This window comes from Hippocampus bargibanti, linkage group LG16, assembly GCF_051943395.1.
Source record: "Hippocampus bargibanti isolate YZ-2025 linkage group LG16, ASM5194339v1, whole genome shotgun sequence".
In the NCBI taxonomy this organism is placed as follows: Eukaryota; Metazoa; Chordata; class Actinopteri; order Syngnathiformes; family Syngnathidae; genus Hippocampus; species Hippocampus bargibanti.
Window position 1 is genome coordinate 11693496 of NC_142749.1, and position 18209 is coordinate 11711704.

Below are 18209 nucleotides of genomic sequence, written 5' to 3' on the forward strand. Positions count from 1 at the left end.
ACTGCATAGCCGTCAGCATGGAACAGAACCTTTGAATTTGGTCCCCTCAACCCCAGCATGTCTGGTCCTACAGATACTGCAGCGTCCCGTGTGAAAGCTTGAATATGCTTCTGTCTGTTCTGTGTCAGCTAAATAACTGAGGACACTTGGATTGACAGATTTTGTTTGCTGTTACCGACAACATATCTTTATCTCAGCCTTTATCTGTATGGTAAACGGGAGTTCTGCTTGTGCAACACATTTGGATACACAAGCCTCCTTTGGTCCCTCGAACCGGCGTTCAGTGCTTATTTTGTTTGATTACGGCATCGTGTATGAAACTAAGCAGCATGGTTTGCTTATTTTTCCATGATGATTCCTTATACTTTCATATGCATTGGATTCAGGAGCTCTAGTGTGTCCGGGGACTGTCTTATTAGCATTCCTTTGCAACACGCCATCTTTAGACAGCTTCTACGGAATGACGAATAGCATCATATTTCGGCCACGTCATTGAGACTAAAACGATTTATGAGGCAGGTCTGCATGTTAATACCGCAAAGTAGCCAAGAACACCGAAAGGGAAACATGTTAATCTTGAAGAAGCTCATGTAGGGGCAATACATCCATTTTCTGTCACCGCTGTTCATCTGCTAAGATTTGTATACCTGCTATTATAAGGAAATTATGAATACATATTAGTTGTGGATGCAGTCCAACCACGTTCGAGAAGAGTGTGTATCATATTATATCCAAGGATGTGACAAACCAGCCATTTCTCCAAGATATATGGCCTCATCGATCATGTGTACTCAGGTACCGAACAACAACACGCCCTATTCTGACAAGGTAATGGATGTACACTTGTGGACGACAGAGTCCCACCCAGCTGTCATTGTGAAAGAAGAAAGCCTTACCTTATATCTCAAAATATGAAATATTACAAGTCTTTGTAAACCACGTCGCAGCAATATATAAGTCGTACTATCGCAATGACGAATGAAAGTTCAATTTCCGGACCGCTATGAAGTTTTTGCAACAAAAAACGGAATTCAAAAAAATCCAGAAAATAAATATCTTGTTTAATAAGCGCCTACCTCCAATGTCAGGCCTGAGTTTGTTGTCATATCCGTCTAGTAGGCCATTGAGGATGTGTGTGACATCGCTCTCGTACACCTTTGGGGTCAGCACCCATGTTTTGTTCGACACCTCGTCGTCGTCATCGGTCTGGAAGGAACTGCGATGAGAAGAAGAATACATGTCACATCCGACCATCCATTTTCTGAACCGCTTCAGCTTTCGGATAAAGCGGACAGTATCTAGTGAATTGCAGTCACGACACAGCACTTGCTCGCATGCCTTAAGGGTGTATAACTGATGACACACGCACACACACTGACTCTACTGGAAGGCTGAAATATTTGTTCCGTCCTAAAGATCCTTCAAAGGCTTCCGGTCTTCTGGGAGTCTTGCCACATGACAATTTTCTCAAATAGGCTTCTTCACCTGGCAGAATGAAACAGTAATAACATTTCAAGAGCCCTTTAACCATGACTGTCACCAACGCATAGGACAAAAAAATGATGCATAAAACAAAAACAAAACAAAAAAAACAATTAGGCACATGAATAAGTAATGTATTTTCCGGGGTATAAAGTGCATCCAAAAGCCTTGATTTACTTCCAAAGATGACCCTGTGCCTTATACGCAGGTGCGCCGTATATGTAAAGTGCTATTGAGCCACAACAGGTCTTGCAAATACTTTCAGCAGCCACCGACTCTGATTCTTCTTCCCTGTCGAGGAAGTGGTGCGTAACCCCAGCCTCTACTATCGCACATTATAATGTGGTGTGCTTGATATTTGGAAAACTTTGATATACATGTATTTACGTGTATATTATATTATTTGGAAACATTTTTTTCTCATTCATTGAAGGCATGCCTTATAGTCTGGTGCGCCTTATAGTACGGTGTATCATATAATAATAATAATAATAATAATAATAATAATGATAATGAGAATAATATAGGTAATAATAATAGTAGTACTAGTAGTAATAATATCAATATTAGTAATATTTATAATAGTAATATTTATAATGCGTCTTGGCTGCTATTTAGGCTGTGTCTTATACACCGGTGCGCCTTATACATCACAAAATACAGTAAACACATCATCAAACAAATCATTGATTTATAAAGGGCTTTATCAACAGCTAAATAAATAATAATGAATCCATAATATAAAAAGATAAGCAAATAAACAAACCAACAATTAATCATATAACTAAACAAACAAAGAAATACATTCAGAAATACATAATATATAAATACAAAGATACATAAATAAATAAAGCAAAGGTCCATTATAAATGGAAGTTTAATATAAGCCTGAAGATCAAATTTGTGAATGTGAGCTATCTGAAAACAATCCCAATGTTGCATGCAGAATAGGGGCAAGGCCGAAGGGGAACACGTGGGCATACAAAGACAAAGAGTCACACATACACACACGCAGTTTCCCAAAATAGAATTCCAATATAGTGCAAAGCTTCTACCCCTTCATAAAGCATCGCTATAGATTGGGCGGGTGTCCCGTAACACACAGGAGCCCTGAGCTTTCTTTTTTAGCAAAGCTCTGAGGGCGATGAGCAGAAACAAGGCTTGCGGATAAATTAATAAAGGATGAAAAAAGGTAGGGCTGGCAGGGTCACAGATCTGATAGCTTTCTTATGTTCCAGGGCCGAGAGCCAGGGATAAGTTAGACCAGCACTTTTCCTCAAATTGCACCATTCTTTTCCGCTTGGACATCCCAGCCACAACATTAAATCTGAATTATATTTCTCGGGTGGAGCCTCTGCAAAATGTCTACCCCAGTAGTACAAAAAAAAAAGGATCCAGTTTGGATTTATGGAAAATATTAGTGGAAAAAGTAGTAAGGTCTTGAAGTATGTAAATCATGTTGTGATAGAAGCATCGGAAAACAAATGTGCAGTATATTATTTTCATCCTTTCATGTACTGTATTTTCCGGTGTATAAGGCGCACCAGAGTATAACCTTATAATAATATATAATAATTATAATTACGTTTCCAAATATAAGGCACACGACATTATAAGGCGCTACAGTAGAGGCTTGAAACTTGCTGAAGCAGCATGTGGTTTATTCACCAAGCACACTCCCACCAAGCACACTAATATTCCAAGTAATTACCATATTTTCTGGTGTATAAGGTGCACCAGACTATGAGGCGCACACCCAATGAATGCTGTATTTTCACTCTTTTTCCATATATAAGTTGCACTGGACTACAGGGCGCGCCTTCAATGAATGAAAAAAAGCTTTCCCAATATAATATATAAATATATGTTTTCCAAATATAATGCACACAACATTATAAGGTGCTACAGTTGAGGCTGGGGTTATGGACTACTTCTTCTACAGGCGAAAATTCAGTCTGTGTTTGCTGGCAGTAGTTACCTGACCTGTTGTGGCTCAATATTACTTCATATATAGGACGCACCTGCATATAAGGCGCAGCATCATCTTTTGAAGAAAAAGGATTGTGGGTGCATCTTATACAGCGGAAAATATTGTACTTATTTTTCTTCTGCACCTTTTTTTAGTGAAGGTCACAAAAAGCAAACCAAATTCCGGCATAATCCTTCCAGGCCCATAATACTGTTTCCAACATTTTTTAGTTATTTTACCGGTGTATGCTTTCAATTACTGTTGGTAAATTCCAAATTTTACCGCCACGAGCGAGTGTGACATGAGAGGTTCCACCGCATCTCAGCGCACGTGGAAAAGCTCCAAAAATATGCGGATCAAAGGGAAAAAGCCATGTGTTCTTGAGCACATGCAGATCTGTGGTCTTGCCTACTAATTGAGTACCTGAAGGTCCGCTGAGACGCCTGCGCCAAACTTTGTTTTTCTATGCATATGCATGCGCACGTCTGTGAATGCAGGGTTGAAATATCTTGTTCAAAGCTTTCCGTAGTTCTCGTCGCACATCAAAAAGAAATTGTATTGGCTCTGCACCGAAATAAAAATAAAACGGCGGATTCATCGCAACTAAAGCGATGGCCATGTTTATAATCAAGTCAATCTCCATCCATCAAGATGTTCACAATATCATTAGCGTTTTCCATTAGCATCCACATGAGCATCCCTCAGTGAGACAGGACGAGCATGCGTTAGCATGTTTTACTCGCACCGTGGCTAATAAACGTACCCAACTCAAATGAACCTTTGTGCTTCTCGCCGCTCAGCATGAAATTACTTCTACGCCCGTGAAGCAAAAAGAACAGCCCCCGCTTTGGATGTCACGTTGTGACCACAGTCCTCCTACACTGAGCCATTAGCCACTTCTAAAATCCATCTGATGCTACTTCATCAGCCCAAGAAAAAAAAAAAAACTTTTGTGAACATGCACAAGATAAGAAAATGATTTTCAGGTGGGTCAGTGCAGTTAGATTCTTAACTGACCCGTGGCAGGGAAAGCCAGGTTGTTTATGGGTTCAGCGGAAAACGGGTCACATGGGTTCAAGCAACAATTCATTCGGTACAACATAATGAAATGGAAAAAAGTGTGGTAAGAGGATGAAACTGTAGGGAAGCAACATTTAGGAAAGTCATAAACTATACAGTGGAGGATCGGTCAACAAAAATCAGAAAATGTGGAAGGTCGATTAAAATTGACAACATTGACAAAACAGTTTCCTTTTAGGGTGTTTGTTCAGTTAACACCGTCATGTGTTATTACAGTTGTGATTATTTTTATTGAGTACTTTTTAACTCATTCACTGCCATTCTCAAATTTATTCGGGAATTGAACATATGACGTCGGGCGCCATTCCTGAATTTAGTTTTTTCTTGCTTGGGTGCCGATATGGTGCTGGCCAGGCCTTTGGCAATGTTTTTCCCTTCCACAAGGGGGCATCATTTCCCCTTTTTCTATGTTAGCACTCTGTTCGAGCTTCAGTTGTTGTTAAATTGTGATACAAACCAATATATATGTATTGCATTGTATTTCAAGCTCATATAACTCCAAACTCATAATTTAGAAATTAACTCTTTTTTTAATGATGAGAAAAGAGAGTCTAACGTTTCTTACGCTGCATTGAATGTTTATGTACAGTAGTCCTAAAACTCAATATTCTGTGGGTCGTGGAATTGGAGTGACAATGACAAAAACCCTGGCACTGGAGTGGACATATTTTGGCACATGCCTGGTGGTGAATGAGTTAAAACAAAAACAACAGTAATTTACTATATACTGAAATGTTTTGGTTTCATAGGTAATAAAGGCAAACCAAGTATGGTTTCTATCAAAATGCTCTCAAACAAATGTGGTGTGAATATAATTCAGTTTGTCCTGTCCCAAAAATAATGCAAACTAATTTGCGGCTAAATTCAAAACAAAACTATAAGAGGGTCAGCAACAGCAGGGACTGAAACAGGCGAAACAAAGCCTGTGATGTGCAGACGCCTCCTCTGGTCTCACTTTGGCATGAACGCCGTGCCAACTGGGGTGAGCACAGGCCACCTCCGACCCTTGGATCTGAAATGGTTTTGACCTCAATACCTTGGTGATGAATACAACAGATTCTCTCAAATGTAAGCCAAGTGGCCGCTTGCCCTCTATTTTTTTGGTACTGTTGAAATGGGGGAATTTGAAATCTGGCCTGTTGATAGTGAGCATCAAGAAATGCAGATCAAAATCATCGCATTTCAAATTGAGTATCTCAACACGAATTTTAAATTGCTGTCAACGGAGCAATGCAATTGGGGTTTACAATTCAACAGAATGAATTAGAAGGCTCCACAATGACTGAAATTAATTACTCTGAGGCCTTCCTTCACTCATTCACTGCCATTCATAATTTTATTCAGGAATTGAAAATACGACAGGGCGCCATTCCTGATTTTGTTCGGGTTTTTTTTTTTTTTTTTCATGCTTGGGTGCTGATAAAGCGCTGGCCATGGCCTCTGGTAATATTTTTTCCACAAGGAGGCAGCATTTCCCCTTTTTCCATGTTAGAACTTTGTTCCAGCTTCAGCTGTTGTTAAATCGCTATATATACTAATATGTATTGGATTGGATTGGATATGCCTTTATTAGTCTCACAGTGGAGAAATTTACATTTCACAGCAGCAAAGTGATGAAAGGAATGAAAGTAACGCAATGTATTTTGGACAGCCACCCTCATTTCAAGCTCATATAACTCCAGACCCATATAATTTAGGAATTAACTCTTTTTTTTCTAATCAAAGAAGAAAGTGTCATGTTACTAACACTGTATGGAATGTTTATGCAGTCCTAAATGTCAATATTCTGTGGGTCCTGGAATTAAAGTGACAATGACAAAAACCCTGGCAATGGAGTGGACACATTTTTGCACATCGTCTGGCAGGGATGAGGAATGAGTTAATTTCCGCATTCAGAATGGCATCATGTATTTCCACATTGGAACCATGTGGTCACTTTGCTGTGAACGAGTATTTGTCTAGTTTCATGCTGAGTGATGCAATCAGACTTCACAACATATAGTAACTGTCAATGAGTCACAAAGTTGAGCACGGATAGGCGCCTTGAGAAAAAACGTCTTATGTAAAAGTCTTATAAGGTGAATCACGTATTTAGATTTTCAGTGCTGCTACTGAAGAAAACAGATGCTGTTTGATTTGATGACAAAGTTTAATCACGACACCAATTAACTCGTGCAATCACGTGAACGTATTCAAACATTAACAGCAGCAAGGCGGTAATCGTCACATGAGCTGATTTCACCCCATGGGCCACATGTCTTATGCATACACAAACAAGATGCAATCAACCCCCCCCCCCAAAAAAAAAATAAATAAAAAAAGATATATATATATACATACATATATATACATACATATACATACATATATATGTATATAGTGAGTGTGAGAGCCACTGTCCAGGATGAAACATCCAAGCTCCATGAATACATCAAAGAGAAGGCTCCAACGGATGATGTACTCAGAGAATGTCTCAGTCAATGGGGAACAGAGGATGAGGTGCTGGAAGAGGGACAATCATGGGAGGAAAAGCCCCTACACGGGATGTACCACCGAACCATAGCAGAAGTGGCTGATCTCAAGAAGTCCTATCAGTGGCTAGAGAGGGCTGGCCTAAAGGACAGCACAGAGGCACTCATCCTGGCTGCCCAAGAGCAGGCCCTGAACACCAGAGCCATAGAGGCAGGGATATACCACACCAGACAAGACCCAAGGTGTAGGTTGTGCAAAGAGGCACCTGAGACAATCCAACACGTAACTGCAGGGGATGCTGGCAGGGAAAGCATACATGGAGCGCCATAACCAGGTGGCTGGCATAGTCTCCCGAAACATCTGTGCGGAGTATGGACTGGAAACCCCAAGGTCAAAATGGGAAACACCTCCCAAGGTGGTGGAGAATGACCGAGCAAAAATCCTGTGGGACTTCCAGATACAGACTGACAAGATGGTAATGGCCAACCAACCAGATATCGTGGTCATAGATAAAGGGGAAAGGAAAGCCGTTGTCGTGGATGTAGCGGTCCCGAGTGATGGGAACATCAGAAAGAAGGAACATGAGAAAATCGAGAAATACCAAGGGCTCAGAGAGGAGCTGGAGAGAGCCTGGAAGGTAAAGGTGACAGTCGTGCCTGTGGTGGTCGGAGCACTTGGGGCAGTGACCCCCAAACTCGACGAGTGGTTGCAACAGATCCCGGGAACAACATCGGATATCTCGGTCCAGAAAAGCGCAGTGCTGGGAACAGCACCCGAGCTGAAATGGGGACAGACACCACCCATGGTGGGTGAGACGAGGATTTATATATATATATATATATATATATATATATATATATATATATATATATAATTTGTGATTAACACTTTCAGACTGGTAAATAAAATCTGCTAAATTGGGTGGCTGTGCCAGCTCCCATGGGTTGCCATGGGAGCTGGCTGTTCAGTCTAACTTAGTGCTTTATGCTAACAATTTGATTCGGCCAAGATAGCTGCTAGCTGTGGTAGTGGTGACAAACAAAATCAAACTCGTGCAGAGGAGTCCAACGTTGGCTAAACGTTGATGACTTCAGGCTCATCTCTGAGGCCTGAGTGACTGTGATGTCATTGTCACCTAACAGCAAGAACAGGATTTTTGTTTCTAGGTTAATTAACATTCCCCGACCATATTATTCAGAAGATAGATTGTAAACTAGTGCATCGACCATATTTTCGTTTGCCAAGACTTATATTTGAGGTGAGGCATTTCATTCACTAAATTGGATGGCGCAGCAATTTTTTTAAATCATTGAGCACAGGCCACAATTTAGGAAAACACTGTTTTTGACAATGTATAAATCTGTTTCAAAACCTGTGTCGCACTATAATAACCAAATGGCAGGTAATGCAGATTGGTACTTGGCTGAAATATGAACACTCCTGACTATGATGCAGCGCAGACCAATCAACATCAAATTTAATAAAACAACATATTTAAAATGAATAATCTTCGTAATTGAATAATACTGAAGTCAATCTGATACTGTATGCATCAAGTCTGTGTACCTAATGAAGTGACCTGAGAGTGGAGATGCCTCCATTCTTTTTCCTCACTTTCTGTCTCGAAACAGACGACTAACCATCCGTTCTCTGGCTTTTCATCATAACTATCTCGTCAATAATATTCGAACAGGCACTACAGCAATGGAGACGAACGCATTGCATTGACACTAAAAACTGCAGTAGAGATTTTCTGCAGATATTCTGTGCCTTTATAATAACCGCCTGCCATTTTGAAAAAAAATACACATGTCAAAAAGCATCCACAACATGCTCTCTTCTCTCTTCTTCTTCTGCATCCATCTTAACACAGTTGCATGTTCGTAAGAGCCCTGCGGCTTTTTGACTTAAATACACTTGATCCATACAGTCGGCTTAGCGCACACTATATGTAGCATCCCTTTAGCTCTCCTGTGCTATTTTAACAGCAGCCTCGAATCGCGACAAAAATATCCCTTAAATATTGATTGTGATGTTCTATGTGGGCTTTAAGCTCATTTTTCTATCATTTTATCGTGTGTTATATGCATATAACACGTTATTGGGCACTATGTGGGTGTGTTACGAGTGACGTTCGACACACGAATACGAACGGGAAAGACGTTATGACATTTGGCTGAATTTGGTGGTAGCATCATCGGCTAGGCGAAGGCTAATGCTAGCTCACAGTGGCAGGGAATCATGAGAACGCCGATTCGCTTTACCTGGTAGGAAGGTTGACGACAATGAACATCCAAAGGAAGAGCTTTCGAGCGATGGAATAAGGCTTCGCCAGGGCCGTCGAGCACTCGGGGGTGAAATTTGGTGAAGCCGCCGCCGCCGCCATCGTCATCCTCACCATCTTTTCGTCTCCGCGCCTGATGCAGATGCCCGTCTTGTTTAGTGGTTTCCCAGCCCACGATGCATCACGCAGCTTTTTACCCCCTTTCTATTTCCAACGCGAGGAGCGCGGCCAGGCTCGAGATCGTCCAAAACAAACAAACCAAAAAGATGATCTAAATCAACAAATAAAGCGAGCAGAGAACCAGTATACAAATAAATGAAGATGAACCCCGCCTCCCTATGTTCCGTTTCAGAATTACACACCTAGCTGGGTGTGAAAGCAGACTCTGCGTGAATGCAGATTGAAAAGAAGGCTGCGGGGCTGGCAAGAGAGGAGCCGAGGCACGTTACTGCAGCGCGGATCAACGCACGCGTGATTTCACCCCCCCCCCCCCCCTATACACACACACGCTCCCTCCACAGCAAGCATTAAGCTGCATGATAAAAGAAATAATAGTCGCGAAAATGTTGCAAAGAAACATCTGAGCAGGTTTAGTTATTGAATCCAAACCGTCGGCCAAATTGATCTGGATCTAAAACTGTTTAGCAAAAAGTCCTGAAAAGCCAAAAATCCATATATTTCATATGCTGCAACTTCTAATACAGTCTAATTAACGTGATAATGCTTGCTGCTCATTATTTATTTTTATTTTTTTGTGGACTGCCACCCTTTGCTTACAATGTTGGAACAGAGAAGTCAGGTTCAGCACCACGGACAATGCTGATGACGCTGGGTGTGATACCAATCAGGACCACAGACAGTTCCTCCCAGTTTCCTCTCATCTGGCTCATCCGAGTCACGGGCTGCAAACTGAGCAGATCAGAATAAGAATAAGAAAACCTTTAATAGTCCCACAAAGGGTAAATTTGCATTCGACATCAGCAATCTACAACTGCACAAACAAGTATCATAAAAAGTACTGTACATACTGAAGTGCAAAGTTTAACAATATATAAAAGCATATTTGATATATGTAACTGTATTGACTCGACATCAGGTGGCTGTGATATTTACAATGAATGAGTCCAGTTTTTTTTTTTTTTTTTTTCACGTGTGTCAATTAAGAAGACTGACGGCAGTATGTAGGAACGAGCGGTGGTATCTCTCTTGCAGCACGGGTGGAACAGTCTCTGGCTGAAGGAGCTACCCAGTGCTTTCAGGAGTGGGCAGGAGTGTGTGGCTTTTAGTTTAGCTAACATCCGTCTGTTGCCCACCTCCTCCAGCGAGTCCAGGGAGCACCCCAGGACAGAACTGGCCCTCTTGACCAGGCGCTCTAGTCGTTTTCTGTCCCGGGTGGTGATGCTGCATGACCAGCAGACTGATATCCTTCGACTAGTCCCAATGCTTATACACCATTGAGCTATGCCATCCAACCATGTGGCGGACACCCGAAAAGAAAGAGAGAGAGAGAGAGAGAGAGAGAGAGAGAGAGAGAGAGAGAGAGAGAGAGAGAGAGAGAGAGAGAGAGAGAGAGAGAGAGAGAGAGAGAGAGAGAGAGAGAGAGAGAGAGAGAGAGAGAGAGAGAGAGAGAGAGAGAGAGAGAGAGCGAGAGCTGTCTCTCGCAGTCATTGGGGATCTTGAACACACTGAATGCATTTAAGCTTTCAAGCCCCTGGGCAGCTCTATTGACTCTGAATGCAGCCCAATGAAAATCAAGGACATTTTTTGACCCCTAGAGTGCAGCCTCTCATATCAATGATGTCAAAGCAAATGTTATGTTACCATCAGAAACAACTTAAGGGTCGCGGATGAGTGGTTGGCATGCTTTCATGTGTGTCCTGTTACTGACTGGCATTCAGTCAAGGTTGTACACTGCTTGAAGTCAACTGAGAGAGGCTCCATTTGAACTGTGATAGCTAATAAGAGAAAAGTAATTTGTAAACCGGATGGATGGATACTAAAATGTATTCATGACTGTTGTGATTAGTGCTGCAGTGCCTCATGCTGTTTCCAATTAGTGTAGCCAGCGGCATGAATGCTTTACTTTTCTATCTCGTAAGATATCTGCATGCTTAATATCCGCAAATATAAATTTTCATAATCCGATCAGTACAATTGATGTTGAGATGAATGTTAGTCATGTTAAAAAAGCTTTACAGCTCTGTTTGCATGTCCCCGTTGGCATGTTTGTAGCCCAGATATTGTAAAATATGCTAATTCTGTGGTTTTCATTTGACACAATTTACAGTGACTCCTTGAGGGAGTCTCTTCGTGGCCGGTTGGAGCATATACTTGTGATTAAAAAAAAGTTCCCTGTCGTAAATATGAAGAATTCATATGTCAGCCTACAAAATCTAGAGAATAAGAAATGCTGAGCAGGAAAATACATGAGAAATTTGATAACATGACTATAGAGTAAGGTGTTAACTCATTGCAAAGCTTCTCCAAAGAGAATTCATTTGCAGTAGAGAAACAATATATTTTTTTTTTCTAAAAAGAAAAAAAAGCTGCAAGCCCCAGTAAATAAAATAAATAAATAAATAGCACAAAAGAGAGAGGCAGGTGCAAGCGCAACAAGCAGGTGTTGGCATATCTGTCTTAGTATGAAGTGTTAAGGCTAATTTCCCATTTGGAACATTTGATTCCACAGGCGTGCATGTAGTTCACGTTCCACACGTTTGCGTTTATTGTCCCAGGAGGCCCTCTGCTCAGTCTTTTCTATAAGCGTTCGAACTCACAAACATCATTTAGTCAGTTTTTTAAGTGTCGGGAATGGGAACGCAAACCGAACTGTAGCTGTCGCCACCTGCAGTACAATAAGTGTGTCATGCATGGGATATGAAGTTGCGCTTGATTTGGAACACAGCACCACGTGCTTATTGGTTGCAAATGAACGGAGGTAAATCATCTTAAAGTGGCCGACAGATGCGTCATTAAACATGCAGCACCGCTCAAAGTAAATCAACGTTTGGCATGTAAATAACGTATGAAGTCACATTTCCTAAGACGGTTTAGCACTCGGATGCGCATTCTTTGGCTATCTCTGCAAATAAATGTGTGTGTGCGGGATGAATAGAAGATACGCTTTATTAACGTATTTTCTGGTGTATAAGGTGCAATTCCCCCATTTCAACAGTACCAATTTTCAAACTTTTTTTTCCATATATAAGGTGCACTGGCGTATAAGACGCAGGGTCATCTTTTTAAGAAAATGAAGGCTTTCTAGTGCACCTTATACAACGGCAAATACATTGATTAAAATCGCTTAGTTGTTAGTTGGAAGTTTGGTAAAAACTGCAGTAAAGGGAAAATGTACATTTATGGGAGTTTATTTGTCTTGTGTTGCAATATTTTGTCAATAACATATATACTTGTGACCAGAATTTTATAAGTTATAAGGTTATAAGGCGCAATCAAAAGTCTATGTTCTCTTGAAAAGATGACCCTGCGCCTTATACGCAGATGCACCTTATATATGAAGTCACATTGAGCAACAACAGGTCTCGCAACTACTGTCAGCAGGTAGTGACTGTTTCCCCATGTAGAAGATGTCTTGCATAACCCCAGCTTCTATGTAGCGCCTTATAATGTAGTATGCCTTATATTTGGGGAAAAAAACTGGTATTTACAGTATATAATATATTCAGAACACTTTTCATTCATTGAAGGCGCGCCTTATAGTCTAGTGTGCCTTATACATGGGAAACAATTGAAAATACACTATTCATTGGGGGTGCGCCCTATACTCTGATGTGCCTTATACACCAGATAATACGGTACTTTGTCCTTCAGCATTATTAACATGCAGTCTGAAAATAAGCGCTAACGTTGAGCATCATTGCAGCAGTCTGTTGCTTATTTGGTTTTTTGTTAGTCTGATGCACGGACGCACACAGTCAACAAGACAGACAGAGAGGAAGATGTCAAATTCAATTTGCTTGCTTCAATAGTCAGGGGCCACATATGAGCCAGACTGGCGCTTCTCCATATTCACGTTGCACCTGTGCTCTTGTGCTCTCACTTTACCTCCATAAAGCTTTGTGTGTGAGTGTGTGTGCGTGTGTGTGCAAATGTGTACGTGTGTGTTCAAAACACAGAAGAACCGCATCGAAGCTTCTTCACAACTGATTTATACTAGTCAAATCTCATTAATATATTCACAGTAAACAAACGCATCAGTCTTTAGTGTGCATAAATTTTAACGACAGAAGGTCAGATCTAAATCATCCAAGCTTTTCATTCGTTAATCAAAGCGATTAGGGGTAGTGACAGCTCTGCTATTGCCGTGACTCAAAATCTAAAAAAAAAAATCCTAATGTTTATCGTTTCCTGAAGTGTATTGTTTAAACAGACCGAATGGCGCCGGAATCTCTTTGACTGCGATGTTGATGTGTCATCCATTTTGGATGAATAAAATAAATGATGGGTTGGTGATCAGTAAAGCAATAATGTTCTCTATTCACATGACTGATCATTGGGATTTCCTGGCTTCACTATCAGTCCAGCTTTGCGGCCCACACATATGCTGTCACAGCCCCGCTTGGTTAGCGGCAAGCTTTGGAGGCATAATGATCTACCGTAAGCGCCGTTGGATGCGAGAAGCAGCCTGGCATTCTACGTAGGGTGATGTAACCTCACAAGATGAAATGTTAATAAAAATGGCTAGAAAAAAACAAGAAATGACTTGTGCAATGAAAACCTGAAGAATGAGTTTACAGATGGATTTCAACATCGGAATATTTGCATGGGTGGTGATTTTATTATATATTTTTCACTTGTCGATAGTAGTCATGCATCATTGTTGCCAACTATCCTGTTTATATTTAGTGAGTTTCATTGAAGATTGTCCTACCTTGGGAACATTATGCAGCATTTTTAAGTGGCTCATATAAACCAACACGGTTCTCTATACGCAGCAGCCTGCCCTATAGAAAATATATTTTGCAAAAGAAAAAAAATAAACAAAAAAGCTGTGTTTTAACCAAATCTGGGACATACCTTTCAACCTTGCCCTTATAAATGAGTACAATTCCCATATAAAAGTTGTAATACGCCATATGTTATATGAAATGCTAAAAAAAACGCGAACAGGAGTGGAAATGCAGACAGTTTATCACGCATGTGTACGTTATGATTTTTTATATATATATATATATATATATATATATATATATATATATATAGGGCGGCCCGGTAGTCGAGTGGTTAGCACACCGGCTTCACAGTGCAGAGGTCGCCGGTTCGCGTCCCGGTCCGGCCTCCCTGTGTGGAGTTTGCATGTTCTCCCCGGACCCGCATGGGTTTTCTCCGGGTCCTGCGGTTTCCTCCCACACTCCAAAAACATGCATGGCAGGCAGATTGACCACTCCAAATTGTCCCTAGGTGTGAGAGTGACTGTTGTACGTCTGTGTGCCCTGCGATTGGCTGGCAACCAATTCAGGGTGTCCCCCGCCTCGTGCCCGAAGACAGCTGAGATAGGCTCCAGCAACCCCTGCGACCCTAATGAGGAATAAGCGGTACGGAAAATAAGATGAGATGTATATATGTATATATATGATATATATATATATATGTGTGTGTGTGTGTGTGTGTGTGTGTGTGTGTGTGTGTGTGTGTGTGTGTGTGTGTGTGTGTGTGTGTGTGTGTGTGTGTGTGTGTGTGTGTGTGTGTGTGTGTGTGCGCGCGTGTGTCATTGAGGATTACTTTTGCTGCATTGTCGTTGCCTACAAGCAGTTGAGACGACGAACTGCATATGAGCCAAAATGGGCTTTGTAAGATGGGTTCACAATTGTTTCCCAATCTAAAAGTTGTTCTTTGCCGTACATTATTTGGATTGGATTAGATTTACCTTTATTAGTCTCGCAATGGAGAAATTTACATTTCACAGAAGCAAATTTATGAAAGGAAGAGAAAAGGAAAGAAAGAAGTAGAAAAACCAAATACAGGAGCTGCTGGAAAGACAGCCACTCTCGCGGCGCCATCATGAAGTCAAATGAAAAAAAAAAAAAGGATTAAAAGAAGACATATACGTTGACAGCTACACTGGGACAACGGCTTGGATGTTCTTGTTGGAAAGTGTCTGTTGTTAATGTGGATATTTTTCCAGCGGAATCGGTTATCATGTAGGTCAGTGACAACCCTCAAGTGAAGTTGAAGGAGCAGTACAGAGTCAATCAGTTTTTGGGCCTTTCAGTGACCTAGTTTGACATGTTTTTGTTGTCTCTAAAAATCAGCACCATAGAATTTGGGTAATCCATTTTAAAATGCCAAAAAAAATCGTGTTTATGAAAAAAATGCCTTTTGAAATGCCTGAATACAACGAATGCCTTTTGTGGTTTTGACCATCAATTCAACCCGATTGTCGGCACACCAAATGTATCTCTGTGAAGTACCTGCCAGCAGCTAACCTATCCGCCGAGTTCAGAGCCGAAATGAAGCCCGCTGCTTTCATTGCGTTTTTATGTTGAATTTGCTCTGCTTGATGTGCCGCATGTATAATCTCCCCTCCCAAAGGTAGATTACAGCCAGTTTTGCTTTCAGCTTCAACATTTATTTCCTATTGTTGCCACGTTCCTCAGAGTCAAGGCTTTATTGAAAATAAACCATGGCTGAGCCCAAAGTCACTCATGCAGATATTACGGATTACATCTGAATGCCAAATAACAATTGTGTCGCAATTAACAGTGACAGTAAGTAGGTAAACAGTATACCGTACAGTAGATGCACCACGGAAAGCCGTAAATGGCAACAATTCAAGTAATTTATTTTATACAAATGAAATGCAGAGCGCCAATGCATATGTTGAACTGTCGGCTTGGAATTGAAGCGGATTTACTTATTGCAGGAGATGTCACACATCTGTTTTTATCAATGGATGCTACAGCTTCGTATTTGCTTTCAAAACTTAGCTTGTAGCAGCCGTGCACATTCCTCCATGATGTCGCTGATCCACTGGTGAAAAGGAGACTTTAATCCTCTCTTCTTTCATCTAGAACTTAATGCAACAAAGAGGGCACAGAAAGTGCTAAAGATTGAAGAATCTGTGTCTTTTGTGTTATCACATTCTTTGTTTATTTTTTTTTGTTTTTGTTTTTGAATTCAATATAGTGCCGCGAGAATTGCTGCCTTTACAGCAGCTCTTGTATTTTGTTTTGTTTTTGCTGCTGTGAAATGTGAATTTCTCCACATCGAGACAAATAAAGGATCATCTAATATAATCGAAAATAAATTATCACCATATAACTTGAACTCCTGTATGAAAATTAAGTGATTGTATTGTATTTTCATTCAGGAAAGCAGCACTTCATCCCTGTTCCTTAGACAAGAATTATGCAATGCAGATGCAATTACCTAACTGCAGATAAAAGCTTTGTAGCTAAATGATTGCATCAGATCCACCATGGGGCACGATCACAAGCGTCAAACTTCAAAAAACATCTTACTTACTGACATACTGACTATCAGCTCTTGTTGCTGTGATTGAAAGCCCTTCAACGCATAGCGCCGGAGAAGGAGCCATTGAATTCATTTACTCGGCTGCCATTAGGATGCCATTCAGCTTCCCTTTCAGACCAGAAATGCGTCATTCCGGGTCATAGAGAAAACGGTCAGGGGAGAAGAAGTTTTCAATGGTCAAGCAAAAATGTTACTCGCGGAGAAGAGGTGCGAGGAAGTTAGCTTTATGTTATTTTTAGAAACGTATCGCTACAATTGAACCCAATCATGTGTTTGGTGGACAAGGAGGGCTGTGTGATCATTGCACTTCCAAATTTAATCAAGCTGAGCTTGAATTTTGCATGATGGTAAATGTGTACTCATCTGGAAATGTCACTCACATATAAATACATACACTGTAGGTTATTAAATGTGTACAGAAAATGGACATATTGTCTAGTTTTGACACTCACAAGAGACAAACACGGTAGCCAGTATCACACTTGGATCCAACAAAACTCCACTCCGCTGCAAGACTAATAAATATTGGCAAATTTGTTATTGAGTTATTGGCAAATCCAATCCAATCCAAAAGGCGCCTTTTGATGAAAAATGTGCAATGTACCATATTTTCCAATGTATGAGGCATACCAAAAGCCTTCATTTTTTTGAAAAGATGCCTTATACCACTACCCCCCCCCCCCTTTGAAATTGCTGCTTTGGACTGCAAATTTCCCTATTGTGGGACGATTAAAGGATTTCTGATTCTGATTATACGCAGGTGAGTCCTACATGTGAAGTCATATTGAGCCACAACAGGCAAAAACTGTCAAAAGCCTGGGCTCCATTTCCCCGCTTAGAAGACGTTTTACGTAACTTCAGACTCTATTGTCGCACCTTATAATGTGGTGTACATTATATTTGGAAAACTTTTATATATGTATATAGTAAAGTCTCGTTATATCGATATTCTCAGGAGTCGGAAAAAATATCGATATAACCAGACTATCGATATATCTGATCCTGCGGCATGTAAATTTTCTCCTTGCGTTCATAGAAATAGTATCGTAATAAGCAGTACTATCGATATAACTGATATCGATATAACAAGACTTTACTCTATTTATATATCACATTTGGAAGTTTTTTGTCATTAAAGGTGCGCCTTATAGTGCGGTGCACCTTATGTATGGAAAAAGTTTGAAAATACACCATTCATTGGGGGTGTGCCTTATACGCCAGTGTGTCTCATACAACGGTAAATACGGTAGTGCCGTAGTCAAGACTCAGTGAGAAATATGAAGACATTATGGAATGCATGGTCTGATGTAGTGCGTTTTAGGAGTGTCGGCTTCCTGTGAAGCACATAATGGGTTTCCTTTTGGTAACGCAATACTTTTTCTGGATGGCATTCAAATTGTTTGTTGGTTTTATTATGATGTCTCATTC

At 40.7% G+C, this 18209-nt stretch overlaps 1 protein-coding gene across 2 annotated transcripts in view; it reads right to left on the reverse strand.

Moving 5' to 3' along the window:
• gabrg2 (gamma-aminobutyric acid type A receptor subunit gamma2) overlaps positions 1–9740 on the reverse strand; it is a 42516-nt gene extending 32776 nt beyond the window's left edge. For both annotated transcript variants that reach the window (XM_089017147.1, XM_089017146.1), the window contains exons 1-2: positions 9268–9740; positions 1077–1216 (exon numbers count right to left, since the gene is read on the reverse strand). In XM_089017147.1, the coding sequence (XP_088873273.1) occupies positions 1077–1216; positions 9268–9404 (277 nt within the window). In that variant the 5' untranslated portion in view covers positions 9405–9740. The remainder of the gene's footprint in view (positions 1–1076; positions 1217–9267) is intronic.
• Positions 9741–18209: the final 8469 nt, after the last annotated feature.